General features: G+C 38.5%; 1 protein-coding gene across 8 annotated transcripts in view; it reads right to left on the bottom strand.

Annotated features, from left to right (window-relative positions):
* ARHGAP20 (Rho GTPase activating protein 20) overlaps positions 1-23,877 on the bottom strand; it is a 222,257-nt gene that overhangs the window by 96,048 nt on the left and 102,332 nt on the right. For 7 of the 8 annotated variants that reach the window (XM_055547840.1, XM_055547843.1, XM_055547839.1 and 4 more), the window contains one exon: positions 5,670-5,834. In XM_055547840.1, the coding sequence (XP_055403815.1) occupies positions 5,670-5,834 (165 nt within the window). Of the gene's footprint in view, positions 1-5,669; positions 5,835-6,740; positions 6,993-23,877 lie in introns of those variants that run through there. The other variant, XM_055547842.1, reaches the window with a different exon arrangement.

The raw sequence follows: 23,877 nt of genomic DNA on the forward strand, positions 1-23,877 counted from the left end.
CAAGTGTGAATTGGGGCTTTTACTATGTTCAGTGGCCATCACCATCTTACTGGTGGCAGGGTCAGGTCCAAAGTGTTCGGGCAGAAACCCTGAAGGTCAGATATGAGCTTGTTCTAGTCCCTCTAAGTATGTATATTCCCCTCTCCTAGACATAGTACCTTCACTGCAGAGGGGAGTAGGAATGCAGAAAGAGGGGTTAGAGCAGGCAGCTGGTGCAACTAGGGCATGCACTGGGATGGCTCCAGCATGCCAGTCAGATCTGCAGACAGCTCCTGATCCACTGCCTTCTGTGAGTGCCAGCAATAAACGTCCCTGCCACATTTAACTGCAGTGCTGGGTCTGAGTTGGCTCTGTCCCTCAAAAGTGCACACTTGCTTTGGCAATATTAGCCTATATCCTAGTTGGTATTTGCACAAGAGCTAGAGGCAATGCTGAGGTATCCATTACTGTCAAAGCCCTAGGTAGTTTTAACCTGCTTCCTTTGCCTTGTTCTGAGAGTAAACAAGAGCATGTCCATGTTCTTCAAAGATGGGAGTCTTAGTCTCTTACACCCTCCTGTCAGTCAGTGGTTTTCAAACCAGCTAAGGGGACTTATCTTCCCAGTGCTGGCTGGTGTGCCCAGTATGTGGTTCAGACTCCTAAATCCCAAGGATATGCAAGCTCATGATTTACCCCTCCTCTTCTCTGTACATTCTTAGGGATGTGTGTCCTGACCTCATTGTTTCCCTCCCTTCCTTTATGACTCCTGTGGATCTTTCTTCACAGCCTTGGTTGCCAAAGGGTCTTTCTGCTGGTCTCGAGGTACTTTTCAGTGAGAATTCCTTCACATTAAGATGTACTTTTCATGTGTTGATGGGGGTAGGTGAGCTCAGCATCTTTCTAACCCACAATCTTGATTACCTCCCCATTCACATCTTATTTATCACATAGCATAACTTAAATGTGAGGGTACAGATAGTAGAAAAAAGCCAACTCTTCTCCAGTGACCAAAGTCTCTTTGATGAGATACTGGATTTGATAAACTATTTTATGATATTTCATAAACAATGAGAAAGGGATTAGAGCAAGGTATAGCTTTCATGTTCTAGGTTGGATGTTAATTGCACTGGCATTTAGTGTTGAGTAAAAATGAATTCTTTTGGGTACCTCTTTCTGCTTTATTGACTATGCCAAGCCTTTGACTGTGTGGATCACAAGAAACGGTGGAAAATTCTGAAAGAGATGGGAATACCAGACCACCTGACCTGCCTCTTGAGAAATTTGTATGCAGGTCAGGAAGCAACAGTTAGAACTGGACATGGAACAACAGACTGGTTCTAAATAGGAAAAGGAGTACGTCAAGGCTGTATATCGTCACCCTGCTTATTTAACTTCTATGCAGAGTACATCATGAGAAACGCTGGACAGGAAGAAGCACAAGCTGGAATCAAGATTGCTGGGAGAAATGTCAATAACCTCAGATATGCAGATGACACCACCCTTATGGCAGAAAGTGAAGAGGAACTAAAAAGCCTCTTGCTGAAAGTGAAAGAGGAGAGTGAAAAAGTTGGCTTAAAGCTCAACATTCAGAAAACGAAGATCATGGCATCTGGTTCCATCACTTTATGGGAAATAGATGGGGAAACAGTGTCAGACTTTATTTTTTGGGGCTCCAAAATCGCTGCAGATGGTGACTGCAGCCATGAAATTAAAAGACGCTTACTCCTTGGAAGGAAAGTTATGACCAACCTAGATAGCATATTCAAAAGCAGAGACATCACTTTGCCAACAAAGGTCCATCTAGTCAAGGCTATGGTTTTTCCTGTGGTCATGTATGGATGTGAGAGTTGGACTGTGAAGAAGGCTGAGCACTGAAGAATTGATGCTTTTGAACTGTGGTGTTGGAGAAGACTCTTGAGAGTCCCTTGGACTGCAAGGAGATCCAACCAGTCCATTCTGAAGGAGATCAACCCTGGGATTTCTTTGGAAGGAATGATGCTAAAGCTGAAACTCCAGTACTTTGGCCACCTCATGCGAAAAGTTGACTCACTGGAAAAGACTCTGATGCTAGGAGGGATTGGGGGCAGGAGGAGAAGGGGACAACAGAGGATGAGATGGCTGGATGGCATCATTGACTCGATGCACGTGAGTCTGGGTGAACTCCGGGAGTTGGTGATGGACAGGAAGGCCTGGCGTGCTGCAATTCATGGGGTCACAAGGAGTCAGACATGACTGAGTGACTGAACTGAACTGAAAGTATATGAGAAGAGAAGCAAAAGGCAAAGGAGAAAAGGAAAGATATATCCCTCTAGATGCAGAGTTCCAAAGAATAGCTAGGAGAGATAAGAAAGCCTTCTTAAATGATCAATGCAAAGAAATACAGGAAAACAACACAATGGGAAAGACTAGAGTTATCTTCAAAAAAATTAGAGACACTAAGGGAACATTTCCTGCAAAGATGGGCACAATAAAGGACAGAGATTATATGGACCTAACAGAAGAGGAAGATATTAAGAAGAGGTGGCAAGAATACACAGAAGAACTATACAAAAAGATCTTCATGACCCAGATAATCATGATGGTGTGATCACTCACCTAGAGCCAGATATCCTGGATGAAAAGTTAAATGGGCCTTAGGAAGAAGTATCATTACAAACAAAGCTAGTGGAGGTGATGGAATTCTAGTCGAGCTATTTCAAATCCTGAATGATGATGCTGTTAAAGTGCTGCACTCAATATGCCAGCAAATTTGGAAAACTCAGCAGTGGCCACAGGACTGGAAAAGGTCAGTTTTCATTCCAATCCCAAAGAAAGGCAATGCCAAAGAATTCTCAAACTACCACACAATTGCACTCATCTCACACGCTAGCAAAGTAATGCTGAAAATTCTCGAAGCTACGCTTCAACAGTACGTGAATTGAGAACTTCCTGATCTTCAAGCTGGATTTAGAAAAGGCAGAGGAACCAGAGATCAAATTGCCAACATCTGCTGGATCATTGAAAAAGCAAGAGAGTTCCAGAAAAACATCTACTTCTGCTTTATTGACTATGCCAGAGCCTTTGACTGTGTGGATCACAACAAACTGTGGAAAATTCTTCAAGAGATGGGAGTACCAGACCACCTTATCTGCCTCCTGAGAAATCTGTATGCAGGTCAAGAAGCAAATTAGAACTGGACATGGAACAACAGACTGGTTCCAAATTGGGAAAAGGGTACACCAAGGCTATATATTGTCACCTTGCTTATTTAAGTCATATGCAGATTACATCATGTGAAATGCGAGGCTGGATGAAGCACAAGCTGAAATCAAGATTGATGGGAGAAATATCAATAACCTCAGACAAGCAGATGACACTACCCTTATGGAAGAAAGTGAAGAGGAACTAAAGAGCCTCTTAATCAAAGTGAAAGAGGAGAGTGAAATAGTGTACTTAAAACTCAACATTAAAAAAACGAAGATCATGGCATCCGGTCCCATCACTTCATGGCAAATAGATGGGGAAACAGTGGAAACAATGACAGACTTTATTTTGGGGGGGCTCCAAAATCACTGCAGATAGTGATGGCAGTCATGAAATTAAAAGATGCTTGCTCCTTGGAAGGAAAGCTGCAGAAACCTAGACAGCCTATTAGAAAGCAGAGACATTACTTTGCCAGCAAAGGTCCATCTAGTCAAGGTTATGGTTTTTCCAGTAGTCATGTATGGATGTGAGAGTTGGAGTATAAAGAATGCTGAGTGTCAAAGAACTGATACTTTTGAACTGTGGTGTTGGAGAAGACTCTTGGAGAGTCCCTTAGACTGCAAGAGGATCAAACCAGTCCATCCTAAAGGAAATCAATCCTGAGTATTCACTGGAAGGACTGATGTTGACTCTGAAGCTCCAATACTTTGGCCACCTGAAGCAAAAAACTGACTCATTAGAAAAGACCCTGATACTGTGAAAGATTGAAGGCAGGAGGAGAAGGGGACAACAGAGGATGAGATGGTTAGATGGAATCACCGAGTAAATGGACATGAATTTGAGCAAGATCTGGGAGTTGGTAATAGACAGGGAAGCCTGGCATGCTGCAGTCCATGGGTCATAAAGAGTTGGACACAAGTGAGCAACTGAACTGAACTGAAAGAATATTCAAATATGTCTGCATCCTTTTTTTAACTGGCATTTCTTTAGATAAAGCCTCCATTATTTCTCATCAGGACTCCAGTCCAGTCTCCTTGCTTCTACTCCTGTCTACGCTCTAATCCATTATCCACTATAGCCAGAAGAGTATTTAAAAAGTGTTAAAAAAATATGTACCCCTTTATGCTACTCCCCTAATTAAAACCATTGGAATAAAATGTAAACTTCTACCATGGCCTACCAAAATAGCTCCCAAAGATACTGGCTCCCCAGTATTCTGTGTGGCCAATAGCCTACATTAGAAATGATTTTTAAAATTAGGTTATAAAGGACTGCAGCTTCTATTTTAAGCATTCTCTCCCTTCAACAGGGCTTTCTCAATGGCTCAGAATGTAAAAAAATCCACCTGCAATGCAGGAGATGTAGGAGACACAGGTTCAATCCTTGGGTTGGGAAGATCCCCTGGAGGAGGGCATGGCAACCCACTTCAATATTTTTGGTGGGAAAATCCCATGGACAGAAGTGCCTGGTGGCTATGGTCCTTGGGGTCGCAAAGGACCAAAGGACCCTGAAGCGACTGAACACACACACTCCCTTCAACACTCTCTTCCTCACTCCCTTGGATCTTTCACTTTAAAGGAAACAATTCCATGTTAAGAGCAGCTCTGTGGAGAGATCTCCATGGAAAAGAACTAGAGCCTCTGGCCAGGAGCCACTGTGGAACTGAGGATGGCCAGAATCCACATGAGTGATCTGGGAGGTTTGAAGACTCTTCATTCAAGCTCTGAGATGACTATAAACCTGGTCAACAGCTCTACTGTAACCTCATTAGGGCCCTTGAGCCAGAAACACCTGGCTAAAGGATTCCCAGATTCTTGACTCGGAGAAAATGTGTAAGACGTTTGTAGTCATAAACTGTTACCTTTTGGGATAATTTGTTATATGGCAATAGATAATTCATGCAGCCAACAAAGGTCCTGATAACTTGATCCTTGTCCATTTCTCCAATATCAATTTATATTACTCTCTTCCTGCTTATTATGCTCCAGTGACATAGGCCTTCTTTCAACTCCAAAGGGCCAAACTTTCCCCGCCTGCTTTGTACCTGCTATTACTTCTACTTAGAATACCCACCCTCCTAATATCTGAATGGCTAGTCATTTTTCATTCTTCATTGATTTTATTCTTCCTACCTAACATATATCCCATATTTCATTTCACCCTATTTTCTTCATGGCACTAAGCACAATTTGTAATTTCCACTCCCCATCCACATTATAAATGAAAGCATCAGGAAAGCAGGGACCATATCCATCACCTTCTTCACTGTTTCCCCTATATTTATTCAGAGCATGGCATAGAGCAGGACTTAAATGAACACTTGTTAGATGAGTAAACAATTGAAACATTTTTTCAAAAACAAAACAAACATAAAACTCACTTCACACATTAGTTATGGTAATAGAGGCCACATATTCTTATAGTGATATGGAAAAGAAAGGTTATCTTTGTTAGTGGAAATGCAATTTTATAATGATAAACCAGGAGAGAGTGTCCAGTATACTTACTTGATTTTGGCCACAACAAACAGATCATTGAACAGGAAAAGATGCCGCTCCTGCCTCTGCAGGCCTCTCTTGAGTTCTACACGGCCATCAATAAGCAGAGTCCTACTGGAGCACACAAATGATGATAGAAATGCACATGTGTCCAGGCTAGCAGAAGGACTTTCTCTGTAAAAGAGCAAACACCACATATCTTCAGTCAAATGATCAAACACAGGATTGTTTCTACAGAGATTATATTTTAAAATTGGTCAAGAAATACAAAGCTTTCTCTCTCTCTATTTTTTAATGCAATGGCATAGTTTCCTAACAGGTCCCTTTTCATAGTAATGAAAACTTACACATACTCTTCTGTGTAAGATATTTTTTTACTCAGTACTTCTTGTTACATTTAGTCTATCTCAACCTGGTAGGCCTCAATATCTCATTATAAACTTTTTTAAACAAAAAGCAAAAAATTTTTATAATAAACATATATATATCCCAACCTAGATTCTACTATTAAAATTTTACTATACTTGCTTTATCAGATATCTATTCAACTATCTATTAACCCATTTGATTTTTGGTGTTTCAGTACAAACTGATACAGCAGTACATTTCACCCTGAGCATTTTAGCATGCATATCATGTACAATGAAATGTAAAATTCTACGTATATATTTCATGAGTGTTGACAAATGTATTCACTTGTGTGATTTAAACCCTTATCAAGATGTAGAACATTATCATCACTCCAAAAAATTTTCCTCTTATTCCTTTTCAGTTGTTATATTAGATAAAGATGGCTTCTATGTATTGGCCTGAGTTATTTCTTCATTGCAGGCTGAGATCCATTAGCTCCAACTAAATGTTGTATAAACTAACATTTTTATACACTCAATTATTAAAAAAAAAATGACCCCAAACAAGCAGACTTTTAATGATTTATAGCTTGCCTGCTTTGTATATTCCACAAAACAACACTGAACATCTTCTAGCCATTGATAAGATAGAGGTTAGGGTTTTAAGACCTGAAGTCACGACTAGAGTAGTGACTATCAGAGATAGAAGCAACATCACTTAGACTTGTACCTTCCAGAGACAGTCGCTGCAGTCTCCTTCACCTCAGGAACTCCTTTGCCCTCCTTCTCTTTCGGCCAGAAGCCTCTAGCTAGTCTCATGCTGTGAGGACTTTTCTTATGCAAACCTGTCCAATGATAATAGCTTTTTCATTCATCAACCCCCAGATCCCTCAAACTCCTTACAACAGTTAATCCTTACTCCATCAGTCCTAAGGCAACCATTATTATGATTTTTTCCCCCTCTGAAATTTTGCCTATTCTAGCATTTCATATTAATGGAAACTTATATATACTCTTTGGTGTAAGATATTTTTTAACTCAGTATTTTTTTGTTACATTTATTAGCATTTCATTCCTTTATATTGATGAATAGTATTCCACTGTATAAATATATGTTTGCTTATTTATTCTATTGATGGACAGCTGGGCTCTTTTCAGTTTTTAACTATTATGAATAAAACTGCTATTAAACTTCTACTAGTCTTTTTTTATAACCTATGTTTACATTTTTCTTCAATAAAGAACTCACAGTGGGTCACAGCGTAGCTGTATGCTATTTTTAGGAAAAAAATGAAACTACCAGTAAGTATTCCAAAATGGTTATATTAATTTATATTTTCAACAATATTCCAGGATAATTCCAGTTACTTCACAACCATGTCAACATTTGTAAACGTTTTATATTTTGGCCATTCTAATGGATATATAGCATGTCGCATTAAGATTTTATTTTGCACTCCTGATGGCTAATAATGTTGAATACCCATGCTCTTACTGGTTATTTACATATATTAATTTGTGAATTGCTCCAAATCATATGTATTTATTATTGAGATCAGGAATTTTTCATATATCCTGGATCTATCTCCTGGATATACATATGCTGCTGCTGCTGCTAAGTCACTTCAGTCATGTCCGACTCAGTCTGTGCGACCCCATAGACGGCAGCCCACCAGGCTCCTCTGTCCCTGGGATTCTCCAGGCAAGAATACTGGAGTGGGTTGCCATTTTCTTCTCCAAGGCATGCATGCATGCTAAGTCGCTTCAGTCATGTCCGACTCTGTGCAACCCTATGGAGAGCAGCCCACCAGGCCCCTCTGTCCACAGGATTCTCTAGGCAAGAATATTGGAGTGGGTTGCCATATATGTATATATACACACACATACATATACACATGCATATATGCATATATAAATATATATTTATCTTTTGTCAAATTTTGCAAGTATTTTCTTCTAGTCTGTGATTTGCTTGTATATATATATTTTATTTATTGAAGTATAGTTGATTTACAATGTTGTGCTAACTTCAGCTGTATAGCAAAAAGAATCAGTTATACATATACATATATCCACTCTTTTTTAGATTCTTTCTCATATAAACCATTACAGAGGAGTGAATAGAATTTCCTGGCCTACTCAGAATACTGAGTACTTATCAGTTATCTATTTATATTTAGCAGTGTGTATATGACAAGTCCAATCTCCCAATTTATCCCTCTCCCTGCTTTTTCTTGTTAACTTACATCTGTAACTCTATTTCTGTTTTGTAGATAACTCTGTTTTTAACATTCCACATATAAGTGATATCACATATTTGTCCTTGATTTATGTCACTCAGTATGACACTCTCTAGGTCCTTCCATGTTGCTGCAAATGGCATTATTTAATTCTTTCTATGGTTGAGTAATACTCCATTGTACATATGTACCACATCTTCTTTACCCATTCCTCTGTTGATGGACATTTAGTCTGCTTCTGTGTCCTGGCTAATGTAAATAGTGCTTCAGTGAACACTGGGGTGCATGTATCTGTTTGAATCATGGTTTTCTCTGGATAGATGCCCAGGAGTGGGATTGCCGGATCACATGGCAACTCTGCCTTTACTTTTTTAAGAAACCTCCAAACTGTTCACCACAGTGGCTTTACTAATTTACATTCCCACCAATGGTTTAGGAGAGTCATGCTTTTCTCCATACCTTTGCCAGCATTTATTGCCTGTAGATTTTTTGAGATGGTCATTCTGATTGGTGTGAGGTAATACCTCATTGTAGCTGTAATTTGCATTTACCTAATGAAAAAGTGATGCTGAGCCATCTTTTGATATGTTTGTTGGCCATCTGTATGTATTCTTTGGAGAAATGTCTGTTTAGATCTTCTGCCCATTTTCTGATGGGGTTGTTTGCTTTTTATGTTGAGTTCCATAAAGTATTTGTATATTTTGGAGATTAATCTCATCAGTTGTTTCACTTGCAATTATTTCCTCCCATTCTGAGGGTTGTCTTTTCATTTTGTTTATGGTTTCTTTTGCTGTGTAAAAGCTTTCAAGTCCCACTTGTTTATTTTTGTTTTTATTTTCTTTACTCTAGGAGGTGGACTGAAAAAGATCTTGCTGTGATCCATGCCAAAGAGTGTTCTGCCCAAGTTTTCCTTCTAACAGTTTTATAGTGTCTGGCCTATCATTTATGTCTTTAATCTACTGTGAGTTTATTTTTGTGTATGGTGTTAGGGAATGTTCTAATTTCATTCTTTTTACATGTAGCTGTCCAGTTTTCCCAGCACCATATTTTGAAAAAACTGTCTTTTGTCCATTGTATCTTCTTGCCTCCTTTGTTATAGACTAAGTGGCCCTAAGTGTGTGGGTTTATTTTACCTCTGGACTTTCTACCCTGTTCCATTGATTTATATTTCTTTTTTTTCTGCCAGTACCATATTGTCTTGATGACTGTAGCTTTGTAGTACAGTCTAAAGTCAGAAAGGTTGATTCCCTCAGCTCCATTTTTCTTTCTCAAGACTGTTATGGTTATTTGCAAAATTCTTTGTTCTAATGTAATGGAAAATGCTCTTAGTAATTTGATAGGACTTAACATTAAATCTGTAGATTGCTTTGGGTACTACAGTCATTCTCACAATATTGATTCTTCCAATCTCTTCCAATTCTTCCATGGTCTATCTCTCCATCTGTTTACATCATCTTCAATTTCTTTCAGCAATATCTTACAGTTTTCTGAGTAGAAGTCTTGCATCATTAGGTAGTTTTATTCCTAGGCATTTTATTCTTTTTAATATGATGGTGAGTGGGATTGTTTCTCTGATTTTCTGATCTTTCATTGTTAGTGTACAAAAATGAAAGAGATTTCTGTGTGTTAATTTTATATCCTGCAACTTTGTAAATTCATCAATGAGCTCTAGTAGTTTTCTGGTAGCATCTTCAGAATTTTCTATGTATAGTATCATGTTATCTCCAAACAGTGACAGTTTAACTTTTCCAATATGGATTCCTTTCTTTTTCTTCTCTGATTGCTGTCACTATGACTTTCAAAATTATATTGAATAATAGTGGGGAGAGTAGACATCCTTGTCTTGTTCCTAATCTTAAGAACGCTCTCAGTTTTTCACCAGTGAGAATGATGCTTGCTGTGGGTTTGTTGTATATGGCCCTTATTATGTCGAGGTAAGTTACATTTGGCTTTCCTGGTGGCTCAGCAGTAAAGAATCCACCTGCCAATGGAGGAGACAGGAGTCCTATTCCTGGGTTGGGAAGATTCCCTGAGAAGGATATGGCAACCCACTCCAGTATGGTTGCCTGGGAAATATGGACAGAGGAGCCTGGGAAGCTACAGTCCATGGGGTCACAAAGAGCTGGACACGATTTAGTGACTATACAGCAACACAAGTTCCCTTTGCACACTTTCTGAAGAGTTTTTCAACCATAAACAGGCATTGGATTTTGTCAATAATTTTTCTGTGTCTATTGAAATGATTATATTGTTTTTATTCTTTACTTTATTCATGTGTTTCATACTGATTTGTAGATATTGAAAAAAATCTTTGTATTCTTAAGATAAATTCCACTTGATCATGATGTATGATTCTTTTAATGAGTTGCTGGATTCAGTTTAGTACTTTCTTGAGGATTTCTGTGTTTACATTCTTCAGTAATACTGATCTGTATTTTCCTTTTTGTGTGTGATATCTTTGTCCGGTTTTGGTATCAGGGTGATGGTGGCCTCACAGAATGAGTTCAGAAGTGTTCCTTCCTCTGCAATTTTTAAACTTAATATTGCAGGATAATTCTAGTTACTTCACAACCATATCAACATTTGGCATTGTTAATCTTTTAAATTTTGGTCATTCTAGTGGATATATAGTAGCGTCTCAATAAGATTTTAATTTGCATTTCTCTGATGACTAATAATGTTGAACATTCATGTTCTTATTGGTCATTCATATATATTAATTTGTGAATTGTCTCCAAGTCTTTTTTAAAGTTTTTTCTTTCTCTGTTTCCCTCAGTCCTGTGGAAGTCCTGTAATCAAATTCCGTTAGCCTTCAAAATCAGGTTTCCTGGGGATTCCTAGTCTCTTCGCCAGATTCCCCAGACTAAGAAGCCTGTGATGGGGGTCAGAACCTTCACAATAGTGGGAGAATTTCTTTAGTATTATTGTTCTCCAGTTTGTGGGTTGCCTACCCAGCAGGTATGGGACTTGATTTTATTATGACTGTGTCTCTCCTACTGTCTCACTGTAGCTTCTCCTTTGTCTTTGGATGTGGGGAATCGTTTTTTTGGTGGGTTCCAGAGTCTTCCTGTTGATAGCTGCAATTTTGGTGCTCTCACAGGAGGAGATGAGTGCGCGTCCTTCTACTCTACCATCTTGAACCACACTCCCTTGTCTTCAAATCTTAAAAATATTGTGTTACATATTCTTTTTATTATTGAATTGTGGAAATTTTTTATATATCCTGGATGTATGTGCATATGTATCTATTTTCTGAGTATAGATATATATATATACATATACATACATGCACCTATGCACTATTACAGATAAATATAAATGTATATCCTCTGTTAAATGTTTGCAAATATTTTCTCTCGTCTATGATTTGCCTGTACATTTTCTTAAAACTTAAAAGAGTTTTAATTTTGATGAAGCCTACTTTATTATTTTTATAATGATTTTTTGTGTCCTTTTAAAGAAATCTTTGCCTATCCCCAAGTCATGAAATACTCTCCTACATTTTTCACTAAAGTCTGTATGAGTTTAGTTTTTACAACTAAGTTTACAATTTACATTAAATTAATTTTGGTTTATGGTATAAGGTAGGGGCTTAGCTTCATTTTGTTTTTCTATATGATCACCTTATTGTTCCAGCACCACATGCGCAAAAGATTTTCCTTTCCTCAGGATTGCTTTGGTACCTTTGTTGAAAAATCACATGACTACAGAGCACAGGTCTATTTTTGGGCTTTCTATTTTTTTTCTTTAAAGTTTATCAACAAACTTCATTATAGAATATAGAATATCTTGAAAATTCTATGTTAGGATGAACTTATACTTTTTTCCTTCCCTTTTTTTTCAATTGGAGGCTAAGTGCTTTACAATGTTGTGGTGGTCTCTGCTACACATCAATGCAAATGAGTCATAATTACATATACACCCCTTCCCTCCTGAGCCTTCCCCGCCATACCCATTCCACTCCTCTAGGTAATCAGAGCATCAGGTTCAGTTCCCTGTGTTACAGAGCAGCCTCCTGCTAGTTATCTATTTTATACATGATAAGAGTATATATGTCAATGCTACTTTCTCAAGTTGTCCTATCCTCTCCTCCTTCCCCTGCTCTGTCCACCAGACCATTTTCTATGTCTCCATCTACACTTCTTCTCTGTAAATAGGTTCAACAGATTCACTGATCATTTTAAAGATTAATCTATGTCAGAATCACACTGCCTTATTATTCTATCTTTACAGAGCAAATCACAAAATTAGGCAGTATAAGTACGAACTTTTTCTTGTTTTAAAACTGCTTTGGATAATCTGGGCTTCCCCGGTGGCTCAGTGGTAAAGAATCTGCCTTCAAAGCAGGAGCTGCAGGAGACTCGGGTTTGATCCCTGGGTCAGGAAGATACCCTGGAGAAAGGCATGGCAAATCCACTGCAGTATTCTTGCCTAGAGAATCCCATGGACTGTAGCCCACCAGGCCCCATCTGTGCATTAACACATATAATCCTCTGTATTAATTTATACATTTTTGAGATTAAAAAACATGAAGAACACAGGAAAGAAAACCTATTGTGGTGAAGGAAGAGGCAATGAACACAGCTTCAATTATACTGAGTGTAAAATTAGCAGTGGACTAAGTGATATGCCAATATAAGGAAGGCAGCTACCACTTAAAAGAGATGTCATATTTGTAATCATACAAAGACAGCTGCACAAATAATACTATGGGAATGACTAGAACTGCCAATAGAAGGGGCAAAACCTATGAAAAAAGGCAGAGACAAATACCTGAAAAAAAAATATAATGTGAAGGGGTGAAGAAAGGAGGAGAATCTGTGAATGAGATGGGAGACTAGTGAATACAGCAGCAGAAAAAGAATAATAAAAAGGAGTGGTGGTCTGTATTGCTGAAGCTGGTACAAGGAGATAATAAATTGAAGACTGAGAAGATGTCTGGGAAAAAATTGTCAGTCATTAAGATGTTTAAGAAAAAACAGTTCCAGGAAAACGGTAAAGGCAGAACTCAAATAGTTTGGGGTCTGAGGTAAAGAGTGAAAAGATTACATACAGGTACATACAGTTCCACTGTATATTACAATTATTTTTTTAAGTAGATAAATTAAGATTCTTAGCTGCAGTTTCAATATAAAACTCTCAAAAATTAATAAAATAAGTGGACATAAAAGTAGAAGGATACAGTAGACCTGAAAAGCACAATGAACCAATTCAACATAATTAAGATTTATACAATTTTCACACAACAGCAGGATACAAATTCTAATCCAGTTCCCATAGACTATAAACCAGGAGGCACTGAAACATATCCAGGGATACAAAACAAGGTGCAAAAATTTCTTTCACGGTCTAAAGGTATTGAAATCACACAGTCTTATCACTGTGGAATCATGTTAAAAATCATTATCAAAAGATATTTGAAAATAACTCACATATTTTCAAGTAGATTGTGACATTTACAAAGAGAGATCTTTGACTTAGCCACTGAGAGCTTCAGTAAAGTTAAAAGACTGAAAAAATACAGAAGGTGATAGTAGAAAGGATTTAATTGAGAAGTTAATATAAAAGATACTTTAAAACCCCATATATTTGGAAATTAAATGCCCATTTTAAAATGATGGGTGTATCTAACAGCCATTACAGGGAAAATTAGAAAATATTTGTAACAACAAAAATGAAAAGAACTTATGAGAATTTGTTGCATGCAGCTGAATCTGCTCAATGAAACTAGTTAACAATGCAAAACCTTGAATAAGGTATTAAAACAAATAATGGACACAAGCATAAAATTTTGGAAATTTGAACAAAATTTGTATTTTAGTTATTAATACTGTATCGCATATTAATCCCCCACCCCCCCTTTTTTTTAAACAACATAGTATTTCTTTATATTCTCAGAACTGGATTAGAAGTTTCAAGCCTCATACAATTCTTTAAAAAATCCGCTAAAATAATAAACTTTCTAGAATTTTAGGAATAATATTAGATGCCAGAATAAACAGAACTATATCAAAGTTTTGAGTGAATATAAATTAGAAATTTAGCATTTTATTCATACTTAGTCAAACAAGTGAAACCAAAATGTCACAAAATTTTTAGTTAAGCAAAAATTTGTGTTTCCTAATATATATATAATACATACTATATATATGTATACAAAAGCTTTTCTACTACATTTGATAAAAGCTTGAGAAAGAACAACGATAAAAAGACATCAAGAAATTGGAAAACATTACCTAAAGGAAATGGAAGCACTGAAAATGAAATAGAAAAGTTGAAACAAACTAGATAAAAGTAAATCATCATCATATAGTTCAGTTTTTTTTAAACATGGCTGCTCATTAGAATCACATCTGCAGCTCTGAATTAAAAAAACAATACCTGGGCATTTATATTTTTCAAAACATTCCAAGATAATTCTAAAGTCATCTGGATTTTGTTTATTTTTTAAATATAAATTTATTTATTTTAATTGGAGGCTAATTACTTTACAATATTGTATTGGTTTTGCCATACATCAACATGAATCCACCACGGGTGTACACGTGTTCCCCATTCCGAACCTCCCTCCCACCTCCCTCCCCATACCATCCCTCTGGGTCATCCCAGTGCACCAGCCCCAAGTATCCTATGTCCTGCATCGAACCTGGACTGGTGATTCGTTTTATATATGATATTATACATGTTTCAATGCCATTCTCCCTAATCATCCCACCCTCTCCCTCTCCCACAGAGTCCAAAAGACTGTTCTATACATCTGTGTCTCTCTTGCTGTCTCACATACAGGGTTATTGTTGCCATCTTTCTAAATTCCATTTATATGTGTTAGTATACTGTATTGGTGTTTTTCTTTCTGGCTTACTTCACTCTGTATAATAGGCTCCAGTTTCATCTACCTCATTAGAACTGATTCAAATGTATTCTTTTTAATGGCTGAGTAATACTCCATTGTGTATATGTACCACAGCGCTCTTATCCATTCATCTGCTGATGGACATCTAGGTTGCTTCCATGTCCTGGCTATTATAAACAGTGCTGCGATGAACATTGGGGTACACGTGTCTCCTTCCCTTCTGGTTTCCTTGGTGTGTATGCCCAGCAGTGGGATTGCTGGGTCATATGGCAGTTCTATTTCCAGTTTTTGAAGGAATCTCCACACTGTTCTCCATAGTGGCTGTACTAGTTTGCATTCCCAAAAACAGTGTAAGAGGGTTCCCTTTTCTCCACACCCTCTCCAGCATTTATTGCTTGTAGACTTTTGGATCACAGCCATTCTGACTGGTGTGAAATGGTACCTCATTGTGGTTTTGATTTGCATTTCTCTGATAATGAGTGATGTTGAGCATCTTTTCATGTGTTTGTTAGCCACCTGTATGTCTTCTTTGGAGAAATGTCTAATTAGTTCTTTGGCCCATTTTTAGATTGGGTCATTTATTTTTCTGGAATTGAGCTGCAGGAGTGGCTTGTATATTTTTGAGATTAGTTCTTTGTCCATTGTTTCATTTGCTATTATTTTCTCCCATTCGGAAGGCTGTCTTTTCACCTTGCTTAGAGTTTCCTTTGTTGTGCAGAAGCTTTTAATTTTAATTAGGTCTCATTTATTTATTTTTGCTTTTATTTCCAATATTCTAAAAGGTGATTACAGATTTTTCTGTCAAATGGTAGTTTCAGTGATAGAGAATTCTGTTATTTTCTGTTGACCAATCATGATACAATGGTATTAAAATGAGTAATAGTTATATATATCACAATAGTAAAAGATGTTTCTCAGTTTTCACAACCATTAGCCAGATAAAAAATAAAAGATAATTACAATCTAAAGCCATACTGGAAACATGATTACCCTAACAATATAAAACAATTACATATTTTTGGGAGGTTAAATAGAGTGATATGGTAAGTGGAGATGCATACATACACATGTTTTCATGCACCCAGCCAGTCTATGTCTTTTGGTTGCTGCATCTAATCCATTTACATTTAAGGCAATCATGAATATATAAGACCCTATTACCATTTTTTAATTGTTTTGGGTTTATTTTTCCTTCTTTTGTGTTTAGAGATGTTCCCTTAGCATTTGTTGTAAGGCTGATTTGGTGGTGTTGAATTCTCTTAACTTTTGCTTGTCTGGAGAATTTTTGATTTTTCTGTCAAATCTGAACAAAAGTCTTGCTTGGTAGAGTATTCTTGACTAAGTTATTCCTTTACATCACTTTAAATATATTATAACTTTCCCTTCTTGCTTGTAGAGTTTCTGTTGAGAAATCAGCTGATAACCTTATGGAAATTTCTTTGTATGTTGTCATTTTCCCTTGTTGCTTTTAATGTTCTATCTGTGTCTTTAATTTCTGTCAGCTGAATTACTATTAATATGTGTCTTGGTGTGTTCCTCCTTGGGTTTGTCCTGCCTAGGACTGTCCATGCTTCCTGGACTTGGATGACTATTTCCTTTCCCATGTTAAGATAACTTTTCAGCTACTATCTCTTCAAATATTTTTTCAGGTCCTGTCTAGATTTCCTCTCAGGGCAAGAGCTCTGAGCTCCACATCAGGTTCCCTGGCCCAGAGGCCTTGTACCAGAGAGATGAGCCCCCAGAACACTTGACATTGAAGGCCAGCTGGCTTAATTTCAGTATAACCACAGGACTGGGGGAAACAGAGACTTCACTCTTAAAGGGCACACCCCAAATCTCACACATAACAGGACCCAAGGAAAAAAGCAGTAATCTGATAAAAGTCTGGGACAGACCTACCTGCTGGTCTTGGAGAGTCTCCCATATAGGCAACGGGTGGATATGGCTCACTGTGGAGAAACAGACTATAGCAGCAACCATTCTCAGGAGATTCTCCTACTATGTGGAAGCTGGCGCTGGCAGGTGCCAGTGCTGGGATCTTTCCTCTAGCTCAGTGCCAAGATAGAGCCCCAACAGCCTGTAGGTGCCAGTGCTGGACACGTCAGGCCAAGCGACTAACTGGGTGGTGACACAGCTCCACCTATCAGCAGACAGGTTGCCTAAAGCCCTCTTGAGTCCACAGCTGTCTCAGACATGCCTCTAGACATGGCCCTGCTACCAGAGGGCCCCAGACACAGCTCTATCTACCAGTGGGCAGGATCCAGCTCCAGAAACCCCTGGGAACCTCTTGCCCTATAGGAAACCTGTGCCAGCCTCTAGACCAATGTCACCCACCAAGAGGCAGAAACAAGAAAACCACTATCCTACAGCCTGCCCACAGCATGCCAGACCTCGCCCCAAGACGAGCTGGGCTTTGGCCCTGCCCACCAGCAGACTCACACAAGCTTTGAGACACCCTGGACCCCATACCCAACTATATCAAGAACCCTCTTTCCCAACCAGTGACATGACAGCAACTCTAGGATCCCTGGACTCTATAACCAGATTCCAGGACCCAGTCTTGACTGGCAGTAGTCCAGTACTAACCCCAGGACTTGGTTACACCCACCAGTGGCCAAGCAACAGATTTGGAGTCTTCTGGACACTGTCTCTGCAAACTGGTGAGCCAGCAGAAGCCCCAGGGCCTCTGGGGGTAACACAGTCAGCTTCTTCATAAGCCAGTTCCATCTATCCCTGGCTGGCAGCCTCTGCACAAGTTAAGAACCCGAGCCAACCATGCCGCCACTCCACCTACAGTCTGCTCATCACAACAGGAAGATTCATGTAACCTTCATAGGGGGAACTTTCAGAGAATATCGATTGGGTGATAAAAGGGGACTGTGCTGCTAGAAAGCATAGGATGTATCATACAAAAGGTAAACTTCTCTAAGGTCCGGAATCATAACCAATCTACTAGATACATAAAAAGAGACAGCAACTGAGGCAAAATGAGGTGATAGAGGAAAATGTTCTAGAATAAAAGAACAAGATAAAGACATAGAGAAGAACTATGTGAAGATAAGAAATCTACATGAAATGGAGTTTAGGATACTGATTGTAAAGATGATCAAAGAACTCGGATGCACAGAGTAAGAAGTTGGAAGTTTTTTAACAAAGAGTTAGAAAACTTAAAGAACAACCAAACTGTAGCCTGGTGGGCTAGAGTCCATGGTGATTCCCCAGACAAGAATACTAGAGCGGGTTTCCATGCCCTCCTCCAGGGGATCTTCTCAACCCAGGGATCGAACCCAGGTCTCCTGCATTACGGGTGGATTCTTTATGCCAACTGAGCCACCAGGGAAGCCCTAAACAGAGAAAAGAATACAATAACTGAAAGGAAAAATATACTAGAAGGAATCAACAGGAGACAAAGTGATATAGAAGAATGAATCAGCAAGCTGTCAGCCAGAATAGTGGAAATTACTGATGCTGAACAGAGAAAAAAGAATGAAAATAAATGAGGACAATTTTAGAGAGCTCTGGGCAAACATCAAGTGCACTAAAATTCCCAAGACAGGGGTCCCAGACAGAGGAGAGGAAAAGGGACAGAGAACATATTTGGAGACATAACACCTTGAAAACACCCCTAACTTGAGAAAAGAAACAGACATCCAAGTCCAGGAAGTATAGAGAATCCTGTATGGGAAATAGAGGATCAACCCAAAGAGGACAACACCAAGACACACTGCAATTAAATTGCTAAAAATAAAGATATAAGTGAATACTTATTAAAAGCAACATGGGAAAAGCAATAACATATCTACAAAGGAATTCTCTTAAGGCAATCAGCTTGACTTTTCAGCAGAGAGTCTGCAAACCAGAAGGCAGTGACATGACATATTTTCAATGATGAAAGAGAAAAACCTACAACCACGGAATTACCCAGCAAAGCTTTCCTTCAGATTTGGAAGACAGATCAAAAAGTCTTACAGAGAAGTAAAAGCTGATAGAGTTCAGCACCACAAACCAACTTTATAAGCAATCTTAAAGGGATTTCTCTAAGTAGACAAGGCCACAACTAGAAATATGAAAATTATGAAAGGAAAAATTTCACTGGTAAAGGCAAATATTCAGTAAGGGTAGTAGGCCAATCACATTTAAAGACAGTAGCGAGGTTAAAGAAAAAAAGTAGAAAAATCATCTATATACACGGTAAGTAGTTAAGGCGCACACAAAAGGTTGTAAAATATAATGTCCCAGTCAGCAAACATATGTGCTCAGTCACTTCAGTCGTGTCCGACTCTTTGAAACCTCATGACCATAGCCAGGCAGGCTCCTCTGTCCATGGGATTTTCCCAGCCAGAATACAGGAGTGGGTTGCCATGCCCTCTTCTAGTGGATCTTCCCCTTCCCAACCCAGAGACTGAACCCATGTCTCCTGTGTCTCCTGCAATGCAAGCAGATTCTTCACCACTGGGCCCCTGGGGAAGCCGATCATAAACATGGGGCACAGGTAAAAATGCAGCGTTGTTAAATTGCTTTCAAACTTAAGAGATCAGTAACTTCTGCTGTTGTTCAGTCATCCGGTTGTGTCTGACTGTTCGCAACCCCATGGAGTGCAGCATGCTAGGCCTCCCTGTCCCTTACCATTTCCTGAAATTTGCCCAAGTTCATGTCCATTGCATCGGTGATGCCACCCAGCTATCTTATCCTCTGACACCCTTTCCTCCTTCTGCCTTCAATCCTTCCCAGCACTAGGGGCTTTTCCAAAGAGTCAGCTGTTCACATCAGATGACTGAAATACTGGAGTTTCAGCTTCAGTATCAGTCCTTTCAACAAGTAGTCAGGGTTGATTTCCCTTAAGAATGATTGGTTTGATCTCCTTGCTCTCCAAGGAACTCTCAGGAATCTTTTCCAGCACCCCAGTTTGAAGGCACTCCACCTTCTTTACAGTCCAGCCCTCACAACTGTACATGACCACTGGGAAGAACATAGCCTAGACTATATGGACCTTTGTTGGCAGAGTAATGTCTCTGCTTTTCAAAACACTTCTAGGTTTGTCAAAGCTTTCCTGTCAAGAAGTAAATGTCTTCTGGTTTCACAGCTGCAGTCACCATCCACACTGATTTTACAGCCCAAGAAGAGGAAACCTGTTACTACTTCCATCTTTTTCTCCTCTATTTGCCGAAGTAATGGGGTGCGATGCCCTGATCTTAGTCTTTTAATATTTAGTTTTATGCCAGCTCTTTCACTCTCCTCCTTCACCCTCATCAAGAGCCTCTTTAGTTCCTCTTCGCTTTCTGCCATTAGAGTGGTATTATCTGCATATCTGAGGTGGTTGATGCTTCTCCTGTGTATCTTGATTCTAGCTTGTAACCCATCCAGCCTGGTATTTCTCATGATGTGCTCAGTGTACAGATTAGACAAACAGGGTGACAGAAGACAGCCTTGTTATACTCTTTTCTCAATCTTGAACCAGTTACTTTAAATAATCATATATATATATATATATATATAGCTATATAAAAACCACATGGTAACCATAAACCAACAATCTGTAATAGACATATACCCTAAGAAGAAAAAGGAATCCTAACATAACATTAGAGTCATCAAGTCACAAGAGAAGAGAATAAAAGAAGACCCAGACTAACAGCTCCAAAACAACGAACAAAATGGCAATAAGAACATATATATCAATATTTACCTTAAATGTAAATGGACTAAACTCTCCAATCAAAAGACAGAGTGGCTGAATAAATACAAAATCCAGACCTAAATATATGCTGCTGACAAGAGATTCACTTCATATCTGAAGACACACACAGAGTGAATGTGAGCATATGAAAAAAAAAAAAGTCCAAGGAAATGGAAATCAAAAGAAACCCATGGTTGCAGGTCTTAGTGAAGTGGAAGTCTCTCAGTTGTGTCCAACTCTTTGCAACCCCATAGACTGTCCATGGAGTTCTCCAGGCCAGAATACTGTAGTGGGTAGCCTATCCCTTCTCCAGGGGATCTTCCCAACCCAGGAATTGAACAGGGGTCTCCTGCATTGCAGGTGGATTCTTTACAACTGAGCTATCAGGGAAGCCCCAGCATGTTTTATATCAGATAAAATAGACTATATGGTAAAGACCACTGAAGATGGATACTACATAATAATCAAGGTATCAATCCAGGAAAAATATAGAACAACTGTAAATATATATGCACCCAACATTGGAGCACCTAAGTACATAAAACAAATACTAACTGGCATAAGTGGAGAAATTGACAGTCACACAATAATAGTAGGGGACTCTAACACACCACTTATATCAATGTACAGATCATCCAGAAAGAAAATCAATAAGGAAACACTGGGCTTAAATGGAATATTAGAACAGAAGAACTTAATTGGTATATGTAAAGCATTCTATCTGAAGACAGCAGAATACATGTTCTTTACAAGTGCACATAGAACATTCTCTGGGATAAATCACATGTGAGGCTAAAAATAAGCCTTGTAAATTTAAGAAAACGGAAATCAGATCAAGCATCTTTTTTGACCACAACACTATGAGCCTGAAATCAACTACAAGAAAAAAATGAAAAAAAAAAAAAAAAAAAACAACCCACAAACTTGTGCAGACCAGACAATATACTACTAGACAATCAATGAATCACTGAAGAAATCAAAGAAAAATTAAAAAAAAATTCTACAGACAAATGAAAACAAAAGAATAAAGATCCAAAAATCAATAGAAAGCAACAAAAGCAATTCTAAGTGGGAATTTTATAGCAATACAAGCTCACCTCAGCAAACAAGAAAACTTTCAAATAAACAACCTAACCTTACACCTAGAAGTAGAGGAACAAAAAATATCCCAAAGTTAGTAAAAGGGAAGAAATTATAAACATCAGAACTGAAATAAGTAATAGAAAAAACAATAATAGAAAAGCTCAAAGAAACTAAAAGCTGGTTCTTAGTAAAGATAAACAAAATTGATAAACATCTAGCCAGACACTTAAGAGGGAGAGGGTCCAAATCAATAAAATCAGAAATGAAAAAGGAGAAGTTAAAACTGACACCACAGAAATTCAGAGAATCATAAGATACAACTACTACAAACAACTATATGCTGAAAATGGACAACCTAGATGATATGGACAAATTCCTAGAAAAGCAAATCTCCCAAGACTGAACCAAGAAGAAATAAAAAATTTGAACAGACCAATTACCAGTACTCATCGCACATGCTAGCAAAGTAATGCTCAAAATTCTCCAAGCAAGGCTTCAAAAGCACATGAACTGAGAACTTCCAGATGTACAAGCTAGATTTAGAAAAGGCATAGGAATCAGAGATCAAACTGCCAACATCCACTGGATCATAGAAAAAGCAAGAGAATTCCAGGAAAACATCTACTTCTGCTTTATTGACTACACCAAAACCTTTGACTGTGTGGATCACAACAAACTGGGGGAAATTTTTTAAGAGATGGAAATACCAGACCACATTGCGCACCTCCTGAGAAATCTATATGCAGGTCAAGAAGCAACAGTTAGAACTGGACATGAAACAATGGACCGGTTCAAAACTGGGAAAGGAGTATGTCAAGGCTGTATATTGTAACCTTGCTTATTTAACTTATATGCAGAGTACACCATGTGAAATGCCAGGCTGGATGAAGCACAAGCTGGAATCAAGATTGCCAGGAGAAATATCAGTAACCTCAGATATGCAGATGACACCACCCTTATGGCAGAAAGCACAGAAGCACTAAAGAGACTCTTGCTGAAAGTAAAAGAGGAGAGTGAAAAAGCTGGCTTAAAACTAAACATTTGAAAAACTAAGATCACGGTATCCAGTCCCATCACTTCATGGCAAATAGATGCAAAAACAATGGAAACAGTGAGAGACTTTATCTTCTTGGGGTCCAAAATCACTGCAGATGGTGACTATAGCCATGAAATTAAAAAAGACGCTCGCTCCTTGAGAAAAAAGCTATGACAAACCTAGACAGCATGTTAAAAAGCCGAGTCATTACTTTGCTGACAAAGGTCAGTCTAATCAAATCTATGGCTTTTCCAGTAGTCATGTATGGATGTGAGAGTTGGACCATAAAGAAAGCTGAGCATGCCATAAAAAGGAAAGCATTTGAGTCAGTCCTAATGAGGTGGATGAACCTAGAGTCTATTATACAGAGCTTACAGTGAAGTAAGTCAGAAAGTGAAAGAGAAATATCATATACTAACACATATATATGGAATCTAGAAAGATGGTACCAAAGAATTTACTTGCAGGGCAGCAATGGAGAAACAGGCATACAGAACAGACTTATGGACATGGGGAGAGGGAAGGAGAGGGTGAAATATATGGAGAAAGTAACATGGAAACTTACATTACCATATGTAAAATAGATAACCAATGGGAATTTGCTATATGTCTCAGGGAACCCAAACAGGGGCTCTGTATCAACCTAGAGGTGTAGAATGGGAAGGGAGATGGGAGGGAGGTTCAAGAGGGACGGGTCATATGTATACCTATGGCTGATTCATGTTGAGGTTTTACAGAAAACAACAGAATTCTATAAAGCAATTATCCTTCAATTAAATAATAAATTAATTAAAAAAAAGAAAGTTGAGTGCTGAGGAAGTGGTGCTTTGAACCGTGGTGTTTGAGAAGACTCTTGAGAGTCACTCAGACAGCAAGGAGATCAAACCAGTCAACCCTAGAGGAAATCAGTCCTGAATATTCATTGGAAGGACTGATACTGAAGCTGAAGCACCAATACTTTGGCCACCTGATGTGAAG

Source organism: Bubalus kerabau, chromosome 15 (genome assembly GCF_029407905.1).
Source record: "Bubalus kerabau isolate K-KA32 ecotype Philippines breed swamp buffalo chromosome 15, PCC_UOA_SB_1v2, whole genome shotgun sequence".
NCBI lineage: Eukaryota > Metazoa > Chordata > Mammalia > Artiodactyla > Bovidae > Bubalus > Bubalus kerabau.